Genomic DNA, 20721 nt, shown 5'->3' on the forward strand with positions numbered 1-20721 from the left:
GCTTTCAGTAGTTCATTGGTAATTTTCCATTGCAAATTCAGCCAGGCTGCTGGATTCTGTAAGGTGAGTATTGCAGCAAGCTGAACTTCATAAATAATATCTTGGGGGATATGTGGAAGAATTTCTGAAACTCAGAATGACAGTATAAATAACAATGAGCTTAAAGGCTATCTTAGCTAAGTTTACTCTTACCTAAAACTCAGAAATATTTGAAGTGGCAAGTTGAATGAGTATATTAATATCATAAATGCCTTTATACTCTGTAACTGAGAGATGGGTTCCTGGATTCAGTAAAAATTTTTATTTGTGCAATACTAATTGTGCATAGAATTACCTTGAAGTATCTGCTTAAATATCATAAACTTTACACTCTAAAAGGTATGGTCATATCCAGTTCCCAGGAATCTGAAGGTTCTGAGTACTGAAAAAAAATACACAGCTATTTAGGATTAGGAGGTTGGTCATCTCATTATTGACATGAAGTATATATGTAGAATGATGTTAGTTTTTTACATTTTTGCATCATTTTAATATTTTGCTAAAGATTTTTTCCCCATCTTTCAATCAAGAACTTTTGCAATATTTTTGCTAGGTCACCGAAGCGTTTCCTACTGAGAATAAATGGAACTTTTTTGGTCTTTCTGTATAACAAATACTCTTGGAATCATCCCAGTTGTCCTATATTACGCTCTCCTGAGACTAATATCCTTTCAGTGTAAAGGTGACCTAAGCAAAATGTACTTTGAGGTTTAGCTGATGCTTTTGTTGTAATATCTTTTCTCTAATTCATAATTCATCCTTTTGATATTTCTCATTATGTTTTTAATTACTTCCATGCTTGTGAGAAAAGCCCAAGTGAAAGAGTAGGGGAAAACCTTGTAGTTGTATAGGGCATCTTATCTAGGCTTATTTCTGTAAACTCTTAAAACTTTAACTTGTTTTTATTTAATGCAATACAGCAGGGACTTCCTGGAATAGATTGTGTGGTTGTATACTAGAGCTACTACTCTGTAAGTCGTATTGTTGACTTTACAGACTTAGATGAACCTTATGAATACTTACGTGCATTAAAAATAACATTAGTGACAAATTGTGAAAATTTTGAAAAGTGTTAGTAACAAAAAAGCATTAGTTTTGGACTGTACTCCGTGGAAATTAAGAATATTTTTTTAAGTCAAATGGATACAATACATCCATGTAAACCATTATGCAGGTTACTTTCTATCTTGCATTTTCTACAGTGGAAAAGCATTAATGTTGCTACTTCCTTATAGAATGTTCAGAAAGTGACAGGTCTGTGTAATAGGAAATCAACCAGATTTTTCTTGAATTGATAATAGAACAACTTACAGGCAAAAATAAAAAAATCCTCAGTATTTCTATTTCTCTGTTCATTTATCTACTCAGTCTTAAAAGGACAGTTTTAGGCTTAATACCACAAAACTTAGGCTATTTTGCGTAAAGATGAAAATCAGCGTCTGATTCCATGAAGCAAATCCTCAGTCACAGCTAAATGACTTCAAGTTGGTGGAGCATAGTATCAAGTCAGTTATACTGTGCCAACTTACATGGCTTCTCAGTTATGTTCAAGCAATTGCTTTTTTGTAAATAAATAAATTATCTGACAGGGGAAAAGCATCCTAACATATTTCTGTATATACTGGTGGTTAGTAATATTTGCATTAACTCATGCTTATTTTTTTTCAATTGAAAAACAACATTTGAAAGATTATGGAAAACTGCAGAGAAAAGGAGTCGTTTGCAGTACTGATACAGCCATTCTCAATACAAGAATTAGTTTATGATCTAATGACTTACAAAACAGATTGTACTATGCTTCCAGTGCCTCTGGATTTTGATGTAAATGTTGCTGATTTTTTTGCTGCAGAAAAGTATATTGCTTACTGGAATATAGAATCATAGAATGCTTAGGGTTGGAAAGGACCTTAAGATCATCACGTTCCAATCCACCTGCTATGGGCAGGGGCACCCAGTTACTTAATCCTGGAGTTCTCCCTTAGACCTTGGGTCTCTTGTGTTGCGAATTAAGAAATTGCATTTAACACAGTTTGTAAATTTGACATGGCCTGTGATCTAATTTCTGATTATAAACAAGTTCAAAATAGGGAATGCATATTTTGGATAAAGCTACTAATGCTGCAGAAGAGAAATAAATTTTGATATAAGTGAAATATGTTTTAATTTTTGCCAGGTTCCAGAGTAACCCAGAAACTGTTGGAAGGAAGAGTGGATATCTAGAGACAGATGAAAGAAATTGCTCTTCTCTAGCACCTTCAAGTCCATAAGCCATGTGAGGGCTTGTTTAGAAGGCTTGTGCAGGACAGTAGTCATTTATCTTCTTCCTTTTTAGTGTGTAGAGAGTGATATAAGTACATAAAATTACCTGAGTATGTGCAAATGTAGTTTATCAAGGTTTATGAACGATAAAACTGTGTTTGATAGTTCAAGGATACTGATAGTATGCTGGTAGTGCAAACATGTAGGCATCAGGTGAACAAGGAACAGCAGAGGAATGAACAACTGTAAATTTGAATAGTCTGTAAAAATGCTTTAAATGTTAATTCCACTGTCTTTATGCCATTAATGTAGTGGAGTCAGTAATTACATATCTCTGGTTACCAGATACATTTTTAGAGGAGTTAACTATTCTTCCAGCATAGTGCTGAAATGTGTTTATTAGTACAGTTTATACCATTATTCTTAGTAGAACTAAAAACTGAAAAAGGCTGCTAAAACAAATTGGAATTTAAACTGCATAAATCAGATTGAGAGACTTGTGAAACACTTTACATGCCTTATTGGTGATACCTTGGTGGGCTGCTTTTTTTTTTTTTTTTTTCAACGTTTCTTGGGGATTTGATGCACCTAAATGAACAAAGCAGAGTCGTCATCAAGTGTGAAAGTGTGATCATTCAGTCTACATTAGCTGGTTTTGGTAAGATACATATAAAAGAAGCCAAGCTACCTTTTTTCCTTTAATTTTTATTCCTTTTTGTATTTTTATTTTCAACATCACAGTTTAAGAAATAATACAAAAACAAAAAAACCCCGCCCTCCCCCCAAAAAAACCCCAACAAAAAAAACCAACACCAAAACTGAAACCAAACAAAAAAACCCCTAAACCCTGTAGTTAATTTGTCTCCAGTGGCGTATATAAAATATAGTAGCAAATCATTAATTAGAAACTCCTTGCTTTATTTCTTCCTCTACAGAAACTGTGAAATTTGAGCTATTGGACTGTCTTCATCAGGAAGGATGAATAGCTTGGTAATAACCAATGCTTCACTCAGGGTGAAGTAGTCAACAGTAGATTGAGTCCCTGCCTGTTTTTTTGAGGACTTTTACTATTGCTGATGTCTCATCTTAGATCTTGACCATGCCTTTCTGGAGCTGAGGTCTTAAATGTTTACATGTCTAGAAGAACTGAGGAGGCACACTCTTGCATCAGAAGGAACTGAAGGTTCTTGTGAAACCTTAGAGAAGCAAAGTGGTAGAGTCAGTGTGTTTCAAAGAAAAGGAGGCCGATTTGGTCACTGAAACATTGAATAGTATTGTTGGGACTTTGTTCATTGCTTTTTTAAAATAGTCCTTTATGCTATAAGCTACCTGTGTGGTGGTGTTCTGACTGCAGGCAAGGTAAATTCATCATAGAATCATAGAATGGTGTGGGTTGGAAAGGACTTTAAGATCATCTAGTTCCAACCCCCTTGCCGTGGGCAGGGGTACCTCAGACTATAAAGGAGGTCTAAAGAAGAAACTTAATTTGAAATATATTTTCAGTAATGTAAAACTATTGGAAATGCATTTATATGGTAAAGACAATATGATAAAACTGTTGTGAGGACTGAGGAGAAACTTCTGTTTCCACACCAGCTATTTTTCTATGATGTTTATTTCCCAGATGAGCAATTCTGAATCAGCAAGTATTTAAATGTTTTGTTTTAAAAATATGAGATTTGTCTTGAACATGTCAGTGGTATCCATTGGACAGATCAAGCAGTGTCTAGGAAAATCTGGACTAGTTTTGTTCTGGTTTACTTCCTCAGAGAGTATGTTTTTTTTGGGGGGTGGTTGTGTTTTTTTTCCTTTGTGTGTATGTGGTTTTTTTTGTTATAGTTTGTGTTTTGTTTTGTTTTGTTTTTTTTTCCAAAAGAAATTTAGAATATCTGGCCAAAGAAGATTAACAGTCAGCTAAGGCAAAATGTGTGTATGCAGGATGGTTGTTATTGTTGTTTATGCTTTGTCTTGCAGGCACCATGCCTTGGGATAAAGCTGCATTTTTGAGTAGCTAATCTGCTAGTCAGAGTATGAAAGGGAAGGCTTGTAGATGCCAAGCTTTACTGGGTTAAGAAGCAGAGAAGGGATATGGGGGATCACTGGGAAACAATCCCTAATGGGGAATTGTTTCAGGTGTGGATGCCAGAAGCTGGGCTTGCAAGCATCTTCTATTTCGTAACTTGTCACAGTTTGACAGGTGGCATAGTTGTTTCATCACATCACTGAAAACTGAGATGTGTAGTAGATGAACTTTAACTTCACTCTCTGTCTTTGTTCTTTATTCAGTTATAGGGACAAGTGCAAATGGAAAAATCTTTTGCTAGCCAGAATTATTTAGACTTGCTGTCCCAGGCAGCTTATTTCTGTGGGGACTGCTTATCTCCTAAGGATTCACGTTACAGTGCCAATGACTATGCTCCTACTCCAGCAACAGAAACATTTTTCGTAGGTGATCTCTTTATGGAGAAATCACTCTCCTAAATAAAGAACTGCTTTCCTTGTTTATAAGAAAATTCCTGGGTTCTGGATTTTCTCAGTTACACTTTTAAGGTTTATTTAGTTTTTAAAAAATGCTGTTGTGCCATAAATTTTATTTTGTTACAAAATAGTGTAGGAACAGCAAGTAATATTCTAGTTCTGTTTGTTTTACAGATACTAGCATTCATGTGGTGAAACAACATGATCATACAGCATCTACATAGATCATGCATATTATTTTTCTTGGGTCATCAGCTAATGAAAATAAATAAATGATTCATGGTTGCCTCTCACCTATTGATTTAAGTGTTACCTGTGCTTGTCAGTGCAGTGTTGTCTGTTGACCCTTATATAGTTATTTACACCAGCAAAGCTGCAAATTTTCTTAACAAATGAAGATTTTTCTTCTTTTTTTTTATGTTTGTTTAGTTTTTTTATTGTTGTTGGTTTGTATTTTGGTTTGGTTTTTGTGTGTGTGGTTGATGGATTTTGATTGGTTGTTTTTCTTTTCCAGTTTCAGCTAAAACAGTCCCTTTGTGTTAACAGCATAAAGCCAGGAAATACTTGGAAGAATTCCTTAAATAAGCAGGTTTAAACAAATGTAGTGCTTTACCTGTATAAACTATGGAAAGGAGCAGAAACTAGAGATAGTGTTTCTCATTTTCTGGACATGAGAGATAATGTGTCTCAGTCATCACAAGATGCGTTTTGTCTGGTGGGTTTGATTAGCAGTCCTCTCCTATTTCTAGATTTTTCTCTGACAGAAAAATTTCTTCAGGGGTTAGAAAGAGGCGAGTTAGTTTTTTGTAAATGTGTAGAATCCTAATGGGAATTCACTTTGGTGACAGTTTAATGTATGGTTTGTATAGCTGGATGGTAAATGGTAAAAGGAAAATACTGGAGGACATGTTCAGTTTCAGTATGTTCATGGCAAGAATAATTTGGGATAGATCACTGTCTTTTCTAATAATGTTCTCCTGGGTATTAATAGATTATGGTGTTTATTGTTATCACCTTAGGGTAATAGGGAAGACTATACCTCTTTTTTCCTAACTGTTTTATTTTGATTTTTCTTTTTCAATACTGTTCTTTTACACAGGAGACAGTTTTTGACTGCAGGTGGAGCTCATACTTGCACCTTTATTCAACAATCTGTTTTTCGTTTTTACACATTGTCTTACAGACTTTCAATTTTCCTAATAAAACATAAAAGTTGCATAATGAATTATGGAACCCATGAGGCCAGTCTGCTAGCTTGAGCATTTGTTAAAAATGCACAGTCCTCCCCCCTGCCCCCTTTTTAACAGACTGGTCTGTTTTCTAGGTGTAGTGCCTGAAAAGTGAGTGCCTTTTTCATCCAAAGCTAACGTAGATAGTTGGAATGTTGAACTGTCCATATTTCCTGAACACAGGTACTCACCTTTAAAGTTCAATGCACAGCTAAAATGGAAACTCATTTAACACTAGATTTATTTCTTGGATTTCATTATTAAATAAGATGAGGAAAAGGTTGATAACTTACTCAGCATCATATATTGTGCAAGTGTTTTATAAATGACAAAATACCAGACCTTCATCTATCTGTAAAATGTTGCCAAATAAAGCTGTAAAGTATAGGATATTCCAGAAGTTTGATTATGAATTCTAGAGCTGTCTGTCCCATGGTCTCTTCTGTCATTTATTCTGCAAAAGGAGACTGTCTGGAATAAAGTGGACTGAAAAGTGTTAGGAGATTAAGGTGCAGTCAGTTGCCTAAGAGAAATCTGGCCTAGATCAGAATATTTCATGATGTATGTGATTATCTGCAATCTATTCAGTGATAACTTGCTATTTGGAAAAATTCTCTTCAGATTCCAGTGAAGCCAGTAGTAAAATTGTACATACTGACTTTATACTCTGGAAGTACTAGCTTGATTACCTAGCGTAGTACACTTAAAAGGTTAGTTTCGTTACTAGATTTTCACCTACTGTGTTGAGAAAAGACAAACCAAAATGCATGCATGGTTTAGAACATTATGGTGAGCTTCACAGTATTGCCCAAGAGCTATGTGAAGGTAATGTTAGACATTGCTGAATCTGAAGGAGTCAAGGCAATTGTTTGTTGGCAGCAAGCTTCCAAGTAAAACAGTGTATGGGACTTTTCTGAGTAAGACTTTTCTGGTATCACGTATTTCTTTTCCCTAAGTAAGGCCTAGTCTGAAAAACCTTTCGGTTTTCTGTACAAAGTAGAATATTAGGCATACTTCCTGTGTTAATTTCAAAGTTTGTGTATTTTTATTAGTTCTCTTTGGTTTATCTCTTTGCTTCAGATATTAAAGCTTTTGGGAGTACAAGTACGCATCCTTTTTAGCTCCTTATGTTTTATTGCCCATTACCAGCTGGAGTGCTTCATGCAAAATTAATGAATCTTTTGAAATGAACAGAAAGATTTAATCCAAGTGCTGCTAATCCGAGGAAGTTTTACAAATAAGTATGCTTAATTTTTTTTTATTTAGCCTGCTTTATGGGTTTGTTTTGTTTTGTTTTGTTTTTAAAGAAAAGACCTTAACATAATACATTTTTGAAGCAATATCAGCACCATAACTGTCTTTTAGCAGCAGAAAATTTGATTTATTGGTATTCTCATGTTTAACAGAACTGTAATCTCTCCTTCACTTTTGTATTTACAAATCTCAGCTAAATTCTGAGACTAGGAGTGAGTGAAAACCTAAAAGATATTTTTTAAAGGCTTTATAGTCTCAAATAAGCGTGTCTGTCTCAGAAACGTTTATGATGTACATAGATCAAAGCTTCCTTTGGACTCAAAACTTCTGATGACCAGCTGTGCCATGCCTTGTAAGGAGCTCCAAGGGCCGTCTTCTGCTAATTTTTAAGATGGAAGATTTGGCAGGCAAAGTGCAATTTTCCTTTATAGTTCACTACTTCCTTCCCCTTATATAGCTATTGCTACTCTTTTTATAGAGTTACTGATTTGTCAGAATGTTACAAGATGAACTAATTTTTTCTTCATTCAGTTTTTTTTTAAGTCCTAGAAAATCACCTTGTCTCCTTTCTTAGATTTTCTTGCACAGTATTTAAGTTTTATCTTTGTCTTGCTTGTCGTCATATTCTCTTTTCTCAGAGTATCCCCATTTCAGTATGTTTTGTTAAGCTAGTTTATTCTTCCCTCCACAGTAGACCCTCATCAGTTTGTATACCCTTTCACTAACTCGTGTATTTTATCAGAGATCTCACACCTTCCAGTTCTGAATTTCATTTGTCTTTTGTTCAGCGCCCCTTCTTCACTTTCTGTTGTCTCTTTTTCCTTCCCAGTGTCTCAGCACCCAGCTTCTGTGCAAGTCGTAATATTAGCGTTTTCTCCACATTTTTTTTTTTTTTTTTTTTTTTAGGTCTTATTTGATAAAAACAGCTTCCACGCTGTTGTTAAGCAGAGAACTGAAGAATTAAAACAAGATGAATTGTTTCATTGACCCTGATGTGCTGTAGGTGTAGCAATCCACCTAGAGCATGGCCAGTGCAACCTCACTAAATCTGGGTAACTTGGGAGACTCAAAAGTCTCTGCTGAGCATGTGTGACATCCGGCTTACTTGATTAAAAAAAACCCAAATAACTAAATAGATCTTCATAGGAATCATTAGATGAATGTATTTGCCTTGAGGGTTGTCTTAGCCTGCTTCTAGATCATTCATGTGATGGAATGATTTATTGCAAAAGAAAAGCCACTCACAGTAATTTTTCTTTTCCTTGTACACTTACAGTTCAGCCAAAATATTTTTGGGATCTCAATCTTAAAAGCAACTAAAAAAATTGATGTCAAAATGGATTACGCTAGATTGGCTTATAAGACAGTGCATTCCTCTCTGTAGCAAAATACAAAACATGTATTAATTTAAATTCAATGTAATACATGTTCATAAAGAAGTTCTCAGCGTAGTAACTATTTCTGTCTCTTTGTAGCTACATTTTTTCTTTTGTCTTAGTATTTGAGTGACTGACAATATCTTGTTGTGATTATTACTAAATAGGATAAATATAATACTGCATTTTCTAAAGTTTCCAGTTTTTAATGAAAGTTAAATGATTGTTGTACTGGTATCTTGTATGTAGACAGTCAGCCTTACATCTACTCCTTTGCCTCCAGCAGCAACCTGTTTGGTTTCATTTTATGTATCCTTTCTGTTTAAGACTACCCTGAGTTATTTTTTTTAATACTTAAAATCCAGTTGTCTACATAGAAGACTAAATTGTGCTCTAAGCTATATAGAGGATCCCCCAACCTCCTGCTCAAGACCATAGGAGCTGTGATGATGCAAAGGCAGAATTACAGGTATGAAGTGTTCAAAGTTTAATCTTAAACATTGCTCATCGTTGTCCTCAATTACAGAATCTTTTGGCTGAGAAGGTGGAACAGCTGATGGAATGGAGCTCAAGGCGCTCAGTCATCCGCATGAATGGAGACAAATTCCGAAGATTTGTGAAGGCTCCACCTCGTAACTACTCTGTGGTAGTGATGTTCACTGCTCTCCAGCCCCAGCGGCAGTGCTCTGTTTGCAGGTAATTTATACCTTGGTGATCTTTTTCACCTTCCTTACCACAAGTTTTCAAGTGAATCTTTTAATCAATGTCCAGTACACCGAGTAGGATTGTTCTCTGCATGGGATAGATGCTCAGTATTTAACAGGCTCATGTTTTTATTACCACATCTTTTCAACTGTGTTTTAATCTGTATGTCAAATTTTAGAAGTCTCCCTAGTTTGGGGTTTTATTAAATTACAGTTGAATAAAATATATAGAACTGAGGAAGACTTTCTCTTGAAGAAATCTGCTTTATTTATTTTAGTCAACCATTATCTTTCCAAAGACATTTGAAATTGACGGAAGTGAATCATTAACATTTAATAATACACTTCACTGATTTTTTTATTTTTTTTTTCCAGCTGACATGTCCAAGGCTGTGATGCAGATGTGAATTACCCTGTGATTTCACAGCTTTGAGCAGTTCTTACATGCAAGCATGTTTTTCCACAAGGAGATGCTTATTGTGGAATAGTGTCTAGCACTACACTCTCATATGTTCTGGTAGTTCCTTTTAGAATACGTATTACAGTGGCTCTGGTATTCTTCTAAGATCTTTCTCTGCAAGTTCCTAGTTCAGTAAATTAATCCAAAAAATGACTAATGATATACATGGAAATAGGACCAAGGGACTGAAAGCTAGTAAGGTGATTAAATGCATGACTAAAAGAGAAAGCATGCTAATAAAATCTTCTTAGGCCAAAATATACATTAGAAGTTACTGTGTTTAGTAACAGATTGGATCATTATGGAGGGAATTCAAAACTGTATTTAAATAGGCAGCAAAATACTCCGTAGAACTATGCAATACATAAGCTGTATATGAAGAAATATTATTTCTTGGTTTTAAATAGGTGTACTTTAAACAATAATGCAAAATTGGAAATGTGGCAGCATGTTAGATTTCTTATGTGTTGGAATGTGACATTTACAATAGAAACTTTTGTGTACCTGTAGTCATGTATGGGTTTTATTAGATTTTTTTTTATAGATTAGTTTTTCATCATTGAAGTCAGTTAGTCAGTTTTGAGGGAGAGTATATAAATTGCATTCCTGCGAGTTCACCCTCCACAACTGAACAGTGAAGGGGGGAAGAAGTATTTACAGAAGCTCCAATGTTCTTAAGTCCAATTAACAGCTGTTGGTTGCTGTTATTTCTTCTTTGTGTTGCCACAGTCCAACTTCAGGAGATGAAATAGGAATTGAAATTTTGCCATATTGTTTTAAATCATTTATCTTTTCCTACAAAGTAGATAAAGCTACAAGAGGTACATTAAGTTTAACTTTATAAAGGTCAGTTTGTCATAATGGCCATAGCAAATTCTTTCCCTGCCTTATGTACAGCTCTTTTGTAGGGCATGTGAAAACAATATAAATATTTATGTTATTAAGGAAGCTAATTTTGCTTACAGCTGTATATTGTTTACTCTACTGAAAAAGAACTTGCAAACTTTGTCCTGTAATATGCCAGGCTAGCCATTTATGTAAGAGCCAACTGAAAATCTTTAAGCATAAAATAAAGGAAAAAATCAACATACTACTTTCAGTTGGGTTTGTTTAAATGTGGATTTGTGATCCACTGTTTCATGGGAAATAAAAGGAATTTAATGAGGTTGATCGTACCGCACATAAAACCATTATCAGGAAAATTGACGTTATCAAATCAATGGCTAATTAATGGACAGCAGCACTGAAAGGATATGAAATGCATGCATTACTTTATTGTTAGGCATTCACTAGCCAGTTTGCTTAAAGGAAAAATAGATTTTTATCTTAATCTATAATATTCTATGAGGATACTTTTGTCCAAGATTTCAGTTAATTGCTACTCATCAAAATATTTGCAGAACAATTGCATACAAAAAGAAATTGATGTCATATATCAAATAGAAAAAGGCACATAGACTGGATTTTTTGACTTTGAATAACTTTGTCACAACCATTAGTACTTCCTCCCCCCTACACTAAAATTTGAGCCTTGTTATGTTTATACACTACAGAATCAGCTTTATTTTTTTTTTTTTTAAAGAAGGTTTTGTCTTTTCCCTTTGTGCCTGGATTTGACGAGTCAGTGTGTTCTCTTTTCTAAACATTCAGGGGATGAACAGAGGAGCAGTATTTTCAAAATGGAAAGAAGACGTTTGTGCACTGCATAGAGCTACATCAAATGTTAAATGTGAAAAACACAGTACTATTAAAAAAACCCCAACCCAAAACAGCAAATAAGTGGGGGAGGAATGGAAGGAAATGTGGTTCTGTTCTGGAGAAGAGCAGTGAAAGCTGATTACTATTACAGCTGGCCATTGTAGATTTGCACATTTGAGGCCAGAAGAGATCATGTGGGTCCTATCTTGTTAAATCATATTATTTGTTGTATCTGATTTTGCATTTAATTATATTTAGAGTGTTGTTAAAATGAGTTTACAGTAAACTCAGTATGACTTTTCTGGCAGGTGTTTTGATTATGCTACTGGGGACGGAGAAGTAGCTTTTTGCATTCAGAAAGTTAGTGTCACTTTTGGCACTCTTCAAAGTGAATACAAAGTCACTTTGGTGAACCCAGTTCTCTGTCAGACTAAGGACTGTTGTGCCTGCCCATTGCTGAAGGATGATGTAGTTTGGATAAAACCTGGTTGAGGTGATCTTAGACAAGTCATTAGATGTCTGTAGGCATGATACTTAAACATTTTAAAGAAGTCTCACCTATCCATATAGCAAGGAGCTATATGTAGAAAGCTGACCAAATTATTCTCAGAGAATCAAAAGCTTTTTGGTGCACAGTGAGGAAGACATTGTAACATCAATCACATAAATCACTTAATGGTTATGATTTGTGAAAGCGTTTGGAAATAATACCAACTTCTTCTTAAAATACCACCTATGAAGAAGTTGGTGGCACTACAGATGTTTGGGTGAAACTTCTGTATGTAAAAGAATGTCCTTCCAGATAAAGGAGCTGATCTTTTTTCAGTAAAACCAAAGCGTATTGTGTGTTTTGTAGGTATTCCCTAGCAAAAGTTATGTAACATAATGTGATATATATGATATTAGCACACTCTAAAATTATCACTTTTAAATGTTAGAATCATGTCTGCAGCAGCTTTGTATGAGTGTTAGTAGCTCCTCTAGTCATGCCTCTAGAGTGTTTTTCAAAGAAATTCCATCTTCATCTAAAGCAGAATTTGGAGTACAACATTTCCATCTAGCTTTGTGGACAAGCAAGTTTGAATTTTCTAGTCCAAAAAGTATTCTAAGCTATGTGATTCCTTCCCAACTGTGTGTAGCATAAATACCAGTTTTGCTGTTGACATAATTGTTTAGGTTCAAGATGACATAGCTGCTATTGAGATATGAATTAACCATAACAGATTAGATATCCTATGTGCTTTAGAATGTGAAGTCATTGGTGGGGATGGGATGTTCAGCTAACAGTTGAAGATAGGGAGTTTTCTTCATGTGTGTTTGAAAACATGTTTAATTAAACAGTTTTGGTCCCAGGAAATGAAACTCAGACTTAATTGACTTTACATGTTACTGCTATTCTTGGTCTATACACTCTGCACATTGGAGTTTGATACATGAAGGGGACCTCTACACTGTGATGATGAATCAGTTTGGGATTTTTATTTTTGTTTGGATGAACAGTCAGAAATAGAATTTAAGCAGTGATTCCTCTGAATGTAAGAGCACTTCCTGTCTTTTCCAATGTGCTGAGCTACTCACTCAACTAGATAGTTTCTCTCTGTTACCCACGTCAGTCACAATACTGAAAAGAAAAACAACCCACCTTATGTATGTAAGAAAGAGAACAAAAGAATGGTCACTCTGACAACAGCATCTTCACAGTAGTGAAGACTGTTTCTTGTCCTGTACTTTTGTACTGCATCCAGGCAAACAGTAGCTACTAGCCTGACTTGAATGCATTTTGGGGTGAAAATTCTCTTAAGCTGCTCTGCTTTTCATATTCTGTGCCTTGCAGTCTGTTCTCACATTTTATTATCACTACATTTTCCCGAAAGGTTCAACACCATTTTACCAACCAGACTTCAGCGACAACCCCCCACCCTCACTCAACTCAATTGAGTATTAGTGCTTTGATTTTCAGCTGCACCTAGGCTTTAGTTCTAGCCTGCTGAAACTGTCACTGTGCTGTTTCTCTGCTTCATTCATTGTTACCATTAGCTTGTTCTTTGTTGCTGTACCATCTGAACAAGCTATAAACAAATTATATGAGGTCTTTTATTTTCTAAGCTTTGTCTCTCTCCTCTCACTGGCAGAAGTAACGGTCTCTGTTTTGCATATTAGAGATGTCTTGCGTTTTTGTCTGGTTAATTTTTCAAATTCATTACTGGGGTATTTTAATTTAGAAGGGGATAGCTGAGTCAGAGAAATGAAACTGATCACTTGAGTTCCCCCTCCACCCCTGAACAGAAGCCTATCAACAAAAGGATGTGTATTTTTTTTCCTCAATGTTTTTCTCCTTTGTGTTTCTTGAAAATATGGGAGCAGTGTTAGAAGCTAAAGTAGAGAATTTCAGTGGATAGGGTCTGTACCTTGACCTAGTTCAGTAACAATAGTTAAAATATGTAAATTAGACATGTCATCTCTCTGTGAATTTTAAGCCAGCTGAAACAAATGGATCTTTTGTGCATACTTTGTTGAACCTGCTTATACATGTGAATTCCCAAATTTTTCTTTTATAGGTGTAACTGAACCAGTTTGAATCATTGCAAATAAAGTTAAAGCTTATGATTAGCATAATAAATGGTCAGGAGAAAAATGGGGAAATCCAACAGAGGAATACTGTAGTAATGGCAGGTGAGCATCTGCAGAGACAGACATGTAAACTGCCCAAACTGAAATTGTGTTGTTTCAGTCCTGGATGGTGTTTAATAGTGTTTTACTGTGGAAATAACAAATCTGCTTCCAGATTCTTGGAAAACACAGTTTTGTAAAGACGGTATTTATGAAGAAGCTGCTAGAAATGGCTGGTAATGCAGAGGAGTTTGTGTAGACAATAATTTTCTTCACCAGGCTATTGCATTTTTAAAAGCATCAGAAGTTTCATTATAATGAAAGGAGCACTGATTACTCCCGTTAGCTGAAGTTGCATGTGTGTAAATATACATTAAAGTATATACATAAAATATGAGAGATCACACATAATTTTATTAACATCTGCCCTATCAATGAGATCTCCAAGGGGAGGGTTTTAATCTAGAAAAGAATTCTGTTAGTTTCCCAGTTCAAAAAGGTATCTCAGAAAACTGTTTTCAAGTAGCCAAGCAAAGAGTAGCTCAACAGCAAAAAGAATTCTGATAGTTAAGGAGGTGTCGTCAGAAAGAAAGAACAGGATTCTCTGCCTTTCAGTTTTTTTGCTGGTTGATCAAGAGCAGGTAGTGAGAAAATCATTGACAGGTCTCTTACTGTACTGAGAGTGAATTATCTTTTGAACTTTTGTTCAAAGAAGGAAAAGGAAATGTGGAGGGAGCTGTTGAAAGTTCTGCAATTGCTTTTCCAGTGCGCTTCAGGAGCTTGATAAAAGTATTGATGAGCCCTGTTTAACAAGGCATCATAAGAGACTCATTCTTCCTGTGGTCATAAGTCCCCTTTCACCCCCTACAAAAATATGATCTAGCTTCTTTTCATCTGTAGAATATTGGAAATTTCATGGGATGCTGTAAATACAATAGCGTGGGTTTTAGCTTGCTTTCTACTCCTGCTCCTATTATAGATATCTAGATTCCATAAACACTAGTTTTCAGCTAGTGTCCATACTCTCTTCATTTTGTTGTGTGTCAATTTATTTTTTTTTTGACACGTTTGTAGATTCTTCAGTGCTTTTTTTTGTGACATTATGAGTCATCCTAAACAAAAATAAAAGCAAATAAGTATTCTGAATTTATTATTTTCTTGATCCTGAGAGGAAATAAAAATATTCATTCAGCTGTCTCTTCATTTTGGGAAAACTGTTGCAAACAGAAAAACAAAAGTTGTTTTGGAGGTAAATTGCAGCATTGATGACCCTTTACTTAAGCAGATGGGTAAGAATGGGTAGGTGACCTGGTAATGCATTCTTTGCCAATTGTACATTTGTAATTGTTTTTTGCAGCCCATAGTTTGCCAAAAAAGAACGCTTTACTGGTTTCTTTGGCAGATAATTGTACAGTCTCCTTTATTGTTTTCCTAATATTCTGATTGTTTTTCTCTTATTATAATGTTGGTCTTATTGGATAAAATAAATCCCATTTAGTACAGCTCAAGCTATAAAAATCTGATTATCTACCTTATCTTTTAAAATAAAACTTCTAATGTTTCATGGACATTTCCAATGTACTGGAATAAAATTTTGTAGAGCATTTGCTTAAGGAGGCTGCTTTTCATTGTGTTGAATTTTCTAGGTAAATCTAATAGTAACTTTCTCTTTTGATTTGGCCACTATTTTCTGGTAACTGGTTGATATTATTAGTGTTGTTGCTAGTTCCTGTGTTGCTGTTACGATTAAATTCATAAGAGGTGACTGTAGCAGCAATAACATTTAAACCTTCTATCAAAAAAACCTGTCAAACTAATGAGCAGTATTACTATTACTGTAATACTGTAGTGTTACTATGCATGTTACTTTTCTGATGAGTTTATACCAAGTATAGTTCTGCCTTATGCCTTTATAGTATTTCATATAATGATAATTTCATATATTTAGAATTACTTCATAGACACAAACATAGAGTTGATATTAACTAATGATAGCTCTAGGTAGATAAGAAGTGACAGAGTTGATGTTGCCTGATGTTATTTGGAGGTTGACTTTTTTCCCTGCCCAGTACTTATACTTTTTTGGATTTGAAAAAGAGTAACAAATGCTACAGTTATTAGTGTGGTTGTATCAGCATTGTATCCCTTGGAAATTACACAATGGACTATAGGATATTCTTCAGTTCTGCATGTGGTAATCCTGCAGCTTTGTATTTCTGCCTCTCCTTGTTTCACTATTGCTTCTACACAGTCCTCAAAAGCTTCAGAGAGGGTGTGTTACAGAATGCTTTGCTATCTTCAGTGTGAGGATGAATTGTGCTTTGAATCCGTTTATTGACAACCTTTTGAAAAGTGATACTTTCTACCCATTATAGTCATTCAGTGTAGTTCAAAGATGCAAAATACATGGAGATCAATGGAAACAAGTGTTCTCTCAAATAGTGGGGACATAACTGGAGTATCTGAATCTCCCAGAAATACTGTTTCATCCCAAGTGAAAGGTAGACTAAGAAGAATGATGGCATCAAAATGAAGTGATTTTTATCTTGTTCTTATAATAAGAATAGTTCAGCTTTAATATAGTGGGTTTAACAGAACAGTGCCCTACAGATATTACTTAAGATTTTACAGTGTTCCTTTGATGTTGTCTGACTGCCCTCTTCAGGATGACAGTGAATATGTTAGTCTCCTTAAAGTTAGTATCTGTTTCTAGAAATAACTAACGCGTAAATCACCTTTTTTTCTTTTTATACAGTTGAAAACTTTGCCCATTGAGGAACTGTGTTAAGTAGCAGGTTTTAATCAATCTGGCAGTAATGGTGAAAGTTGAGTTTTGTATGATTTCGTAATGATTTTGTAATATTTAGGTTGTTTGGGCGGGGGGGGGAAGAGAGCATAACATTTCCTTTTAACTGTTTTTCTTAAATGATAGAATTTTTTTTTTTCACATGCAGCATATTCCTTGATACAACACAATTCCAGTGGAGTTGTAATATATTTCATGCCTAAGGGTGATCTCAGGAAATGGGGAGGTTCTTGACATAGAATCATAGAATAGTTAGGATTGGAAAGGACCTTAAGATCATCCAGTTCAAAAAAGAATTTTATACTTAATTAGTAATATAAAATAATTTAGTTCCTTTGCTAAAATAATTAGCAAATGAGCCTGTGGAAAGCAAAAAGTACTGCAAGGTTCCTTTCAGATTGTTTTTTAATATTTTTTTCTTTTTTTGCCTTCTTTTTTGTCTGAATTATTCATTACTATGGATTTTTCCTGAGGTAGAACCTGTGGTTTTATGGTTGTATGGTTGTGTGTTTAGGGAATGTCTTTGCTGGAATGGGATCCCAGAATTATTCTCATGATATCATACTTGAGGGTCACATAAGCATGTCCTTACATGTATCTGTTAGCAGATTGTGTCATGCTACTCAGGCCAGCCCTCTTCTCTGAGACTTTTAAATATGGAAAACATTAATTTTTGTTAACATCATCTCGGGTTTTCTGTGCCATACTTTGACTTAACGCTTCATTTTAGAGAAGATAAGTTTGAAGCAAAAAGTTGCATAACTAGCTGGAACTTTTTTAAATAATATGTCTGTTGAGAATTATACTGTTGCAAGTGTAATTCATCTGACTGCTGCAGCTGGTTATAGAATCTTTCTTGCCAGCAAATGCCACATGGATGCACATTTGTTTCTTTTCCTTAACAGGCAAGCTAATGAAGAATATCAAGTGCTGGCTAATTCATGGCGCTATTCGTCTGCTTTCTCAAACAAACTGTTTTTCACAATAGTGGATTATGATGAAGGTGCAGATGTTTTTCAACAGGTAAATGTTGGATATTTTAAAACATTCTTAATTCTTAGAACTACATGTTGATTTGCCAACTGATACAAATTTTTTTTTTTTTTCTGTGTGTAGGTATATACCTTTGTGTTTTGTATAGAAGTTCTTCCTGGTTAAAAACACCAGGCATTAAGGTTTCTGTGACATTAGCAATGACAGACTGTACCGGTAGCAACTTCTAGTGTTTTCCGAATGCTGTTTATAATGTTTATTTATACATTACGTTATATGTATGCAAACTATTTTTCAACCCATAATTAATGTCATTTATTTGAATTAAGTGCAGTGTAATTAACATTTGCATTTAAAGATTTTCTTTAGGGGAAAAACGCTTTTAAGCAAAAGAGCTTTATAATTCTTTTATATAATACAATATTCTTCAACTCCAGTAATATTTGTATTATTCTGGGAGTTGTTAAGGAAAATAAAAGAGGATGGTTAGATTTTCTGCTTTGAAGAGTGAAAAATCAACTGTTGGAGAGCAGTCTAAGGTCCACTCTTAAGTCATCAAGGCGAAACGCATCACTTGAAAATAAATAATAAATACTGACATGCATTTCCCTGATATTTATCCATTGATTGAAGCTAAACATGCAGATCAAGAGGAGTGATAAGTTTTGAAGCTCTCTGTATTTTTAACCAGCTCTTGGAGAAGAAATTTTCCAGGAGAAAAATTTTATATTTATTTTTTAAATACTAAATTTAAAAAGTCTCATTACTGTTTAGGAAATATTTTTTCTTCCAGTTGAGATCTGAGAATTTGTCATGCAAAGAATGTTTATTAATGGCTTATGATTTTACCTTAAAAATTTTAGCTCAAATAAACTTTAAAATCAGTTTACATTATCCTACATGGTTACAGTAATGCAAAATGTTGTTTGGTCTTGCCTTAAGCCAATCAATACATATTAGAATAGTCCATTCCAACTTAGTCCTTGTGTACAAGAGTACAGATTCAGTTTGTTTCAGGTGGTATGCATTTAAAGTAATGCAAAAGCAAGACAATTAAATAAAATAGGTAAGGTTTTGACTGTATTTGAGAAATACGATGTTAAGGATAAGTGATACTAATGGCTATTTAAAGGTGGATTTGGAGGAAGTGTGGCTTAGGCTTGCTTTATGCTTTTGTGTACAAACAAGTCATGTAATATGGATGCCATAGCATCAAAACCCTCAAAAGTCATGATACTGATTTTTCAGCTTTTATTCTGCTTGTAGAGAAATGACAAAGCAGTTGTAGAGCAGCTTCCCTCAAACTCTAGACAATGTCAGAACATATATGTATCTTATAAAATATTTTATTAAACTATTTAACAACATTTATCGTAGTCTTCCTTTATTATTTCCAAATCAGTTCAGTAAAGAAGTGGGCAATTTTTCTCTTAGATGTAAAATATTTTAGTAGCTGGTGATTTCTGTTCAGTTCTGTACTTGATTAAATGTTGAGTTTTGGTAATGTGATAAAACTCATTTTGCAGTAATGAACCAAACAAGTTTACTCTGCCTTTGTTATTGAAAGCTCTCCATATTGCATCATCTTTAATTATTGTGCTGATTTCGTTTATGATTCTATGTTGTTTTTCAAGTGTTTTGCTGCACTGTTTCAAAGCTGGACTGAATATGAAGGAATTTGATATACTAGAATTATATTCTATGCCAAAGTTGAAGTCAAACTTAGAGTGAAAAATATAAATGTATTTGTTTATCACCTTTGTTTGGTTGGGTTTTTTTGAATGTACTGTGAATAGTTCCAGTGACATCAACACGGTCATGTAATTTCTAGGGCAAGTTATGTAGTCTAAGCTAGTTACCTGGGCCTTTCTGAATTCAAAAAAGACTAGTCACTGTTGGGTAGTCCATCTCGAAGGGAGTGGAAGGCTAGTTAACATTGTATTAGGCAAGAGAAACAATGTCACACTATTTTCCTGCCCTAGAATTACAGCCAAATATACTTGAACATTGGATGAATGTGGGGTCTCTGTTTTACTAGTTACAAGAACGTTCTTCCAGTGTGTAAGAACTTTAAAGATTAAGATACTCAGAAAAATTTGAGGATGAAATACACTGAATAATTAAACATCCAAATCTACTGGAAGGAATGTTCTTTTTTTTGCAGAACTGTACTTGAAGATGTATAAAAAGAGTAATGTATAGAGGAAAATATTATTTTTCATGCTGATTAGACTTCTGCTGTCATGTATGTAAAAGGTAAATTTTTTTGGGGGTAGAGTTACAATATTTTTTCCTGTTTTTTCTGTTTTTGTAGCTGAATATGAACTCTGCGCCGACTTTCATGCATTTTCCTCCAAAAGGTAAACCCAAGAGAGCTGACACGTTTGACCTGCAGAGAATCGGCTTTGCAGCTGAGCAGCTAGCTAAATGGATAGCTGACAGAACAGATGTTCATGTGAGTCTTTCGACAATTTTAAAAGTTGAAATCAAATGTATCTTTGTAATCTGTGGCAATTTATGCAGTTTTTCAGATTATATTCCGTTCTTGCTTTGTTGAATTGTATGTGATCTTATTTTGGATGAAAACAGGTAATGGTATTGTGATATATAGTTGTTAATAAGTAAATCTTATATAATGCAAACCTTGTACGAAACAGATAGATCCAAAGGTAGGTGCTCCTAATCCAGACACCCTGCAAATGTGTTGAAGAAATATTGTTTCGGAGTTTAGCAGTTCAATATGATGCTTAAAACTTTTTTCCAATTTGCGTATTAAAGGAGGTACTGTTTTTTTCTTCCTTAAATATAAGCTTAG

At 34.6% G+C, this 20721-nt stretch overlaps 1 protein-coding gene across 3 annotated transcripts in view; it reads left to right on the forward strand.

Moving 5' to 3' along the window:
• TUSC3 (tumor suppressor candidate 3) overlaps positions 1-20721 on the forward strand; it is a 116671-nt gene that overhangs the window by 35644 nt on the left and 60306 nt on the right. For all 3 annotated transcript variants that reach the window (XM_061370878.1, XM_061370887.1, XM_061370871.1), the window contains exons 2-4: positions 9162-9331; positions 17819-17936; positions 20221-20361. In XM_061370878.1, the coding sequence (XP_061226862.1) occupies positions 9162-9331; positions 17819-17936; positions 20221-20361 (429 nt within the window). The remainder of the gene's footprint in view (positions 1-9161; positions 9332-17818; positions 17937-20220; positions 20362-20721) is intronic.

Source organism: Neopsephotus bourkii, unplaced genomic scaffold (genome assembly GCF_033783945.1).
Source record: "Neopsephotus bourkii isolate Nb327-2 ecotype Australia unplaced genomic scaffold, CSIRO-AGI_Nbou_v1 NB_168, whole genome shotgun sequence".
Lineage (NCBI taxonomy): Eukaryota > Metazoa > Chordata > Aves > Psittaciformes > Psittacidae > Neopsephotus > Neopsephotus bourkii.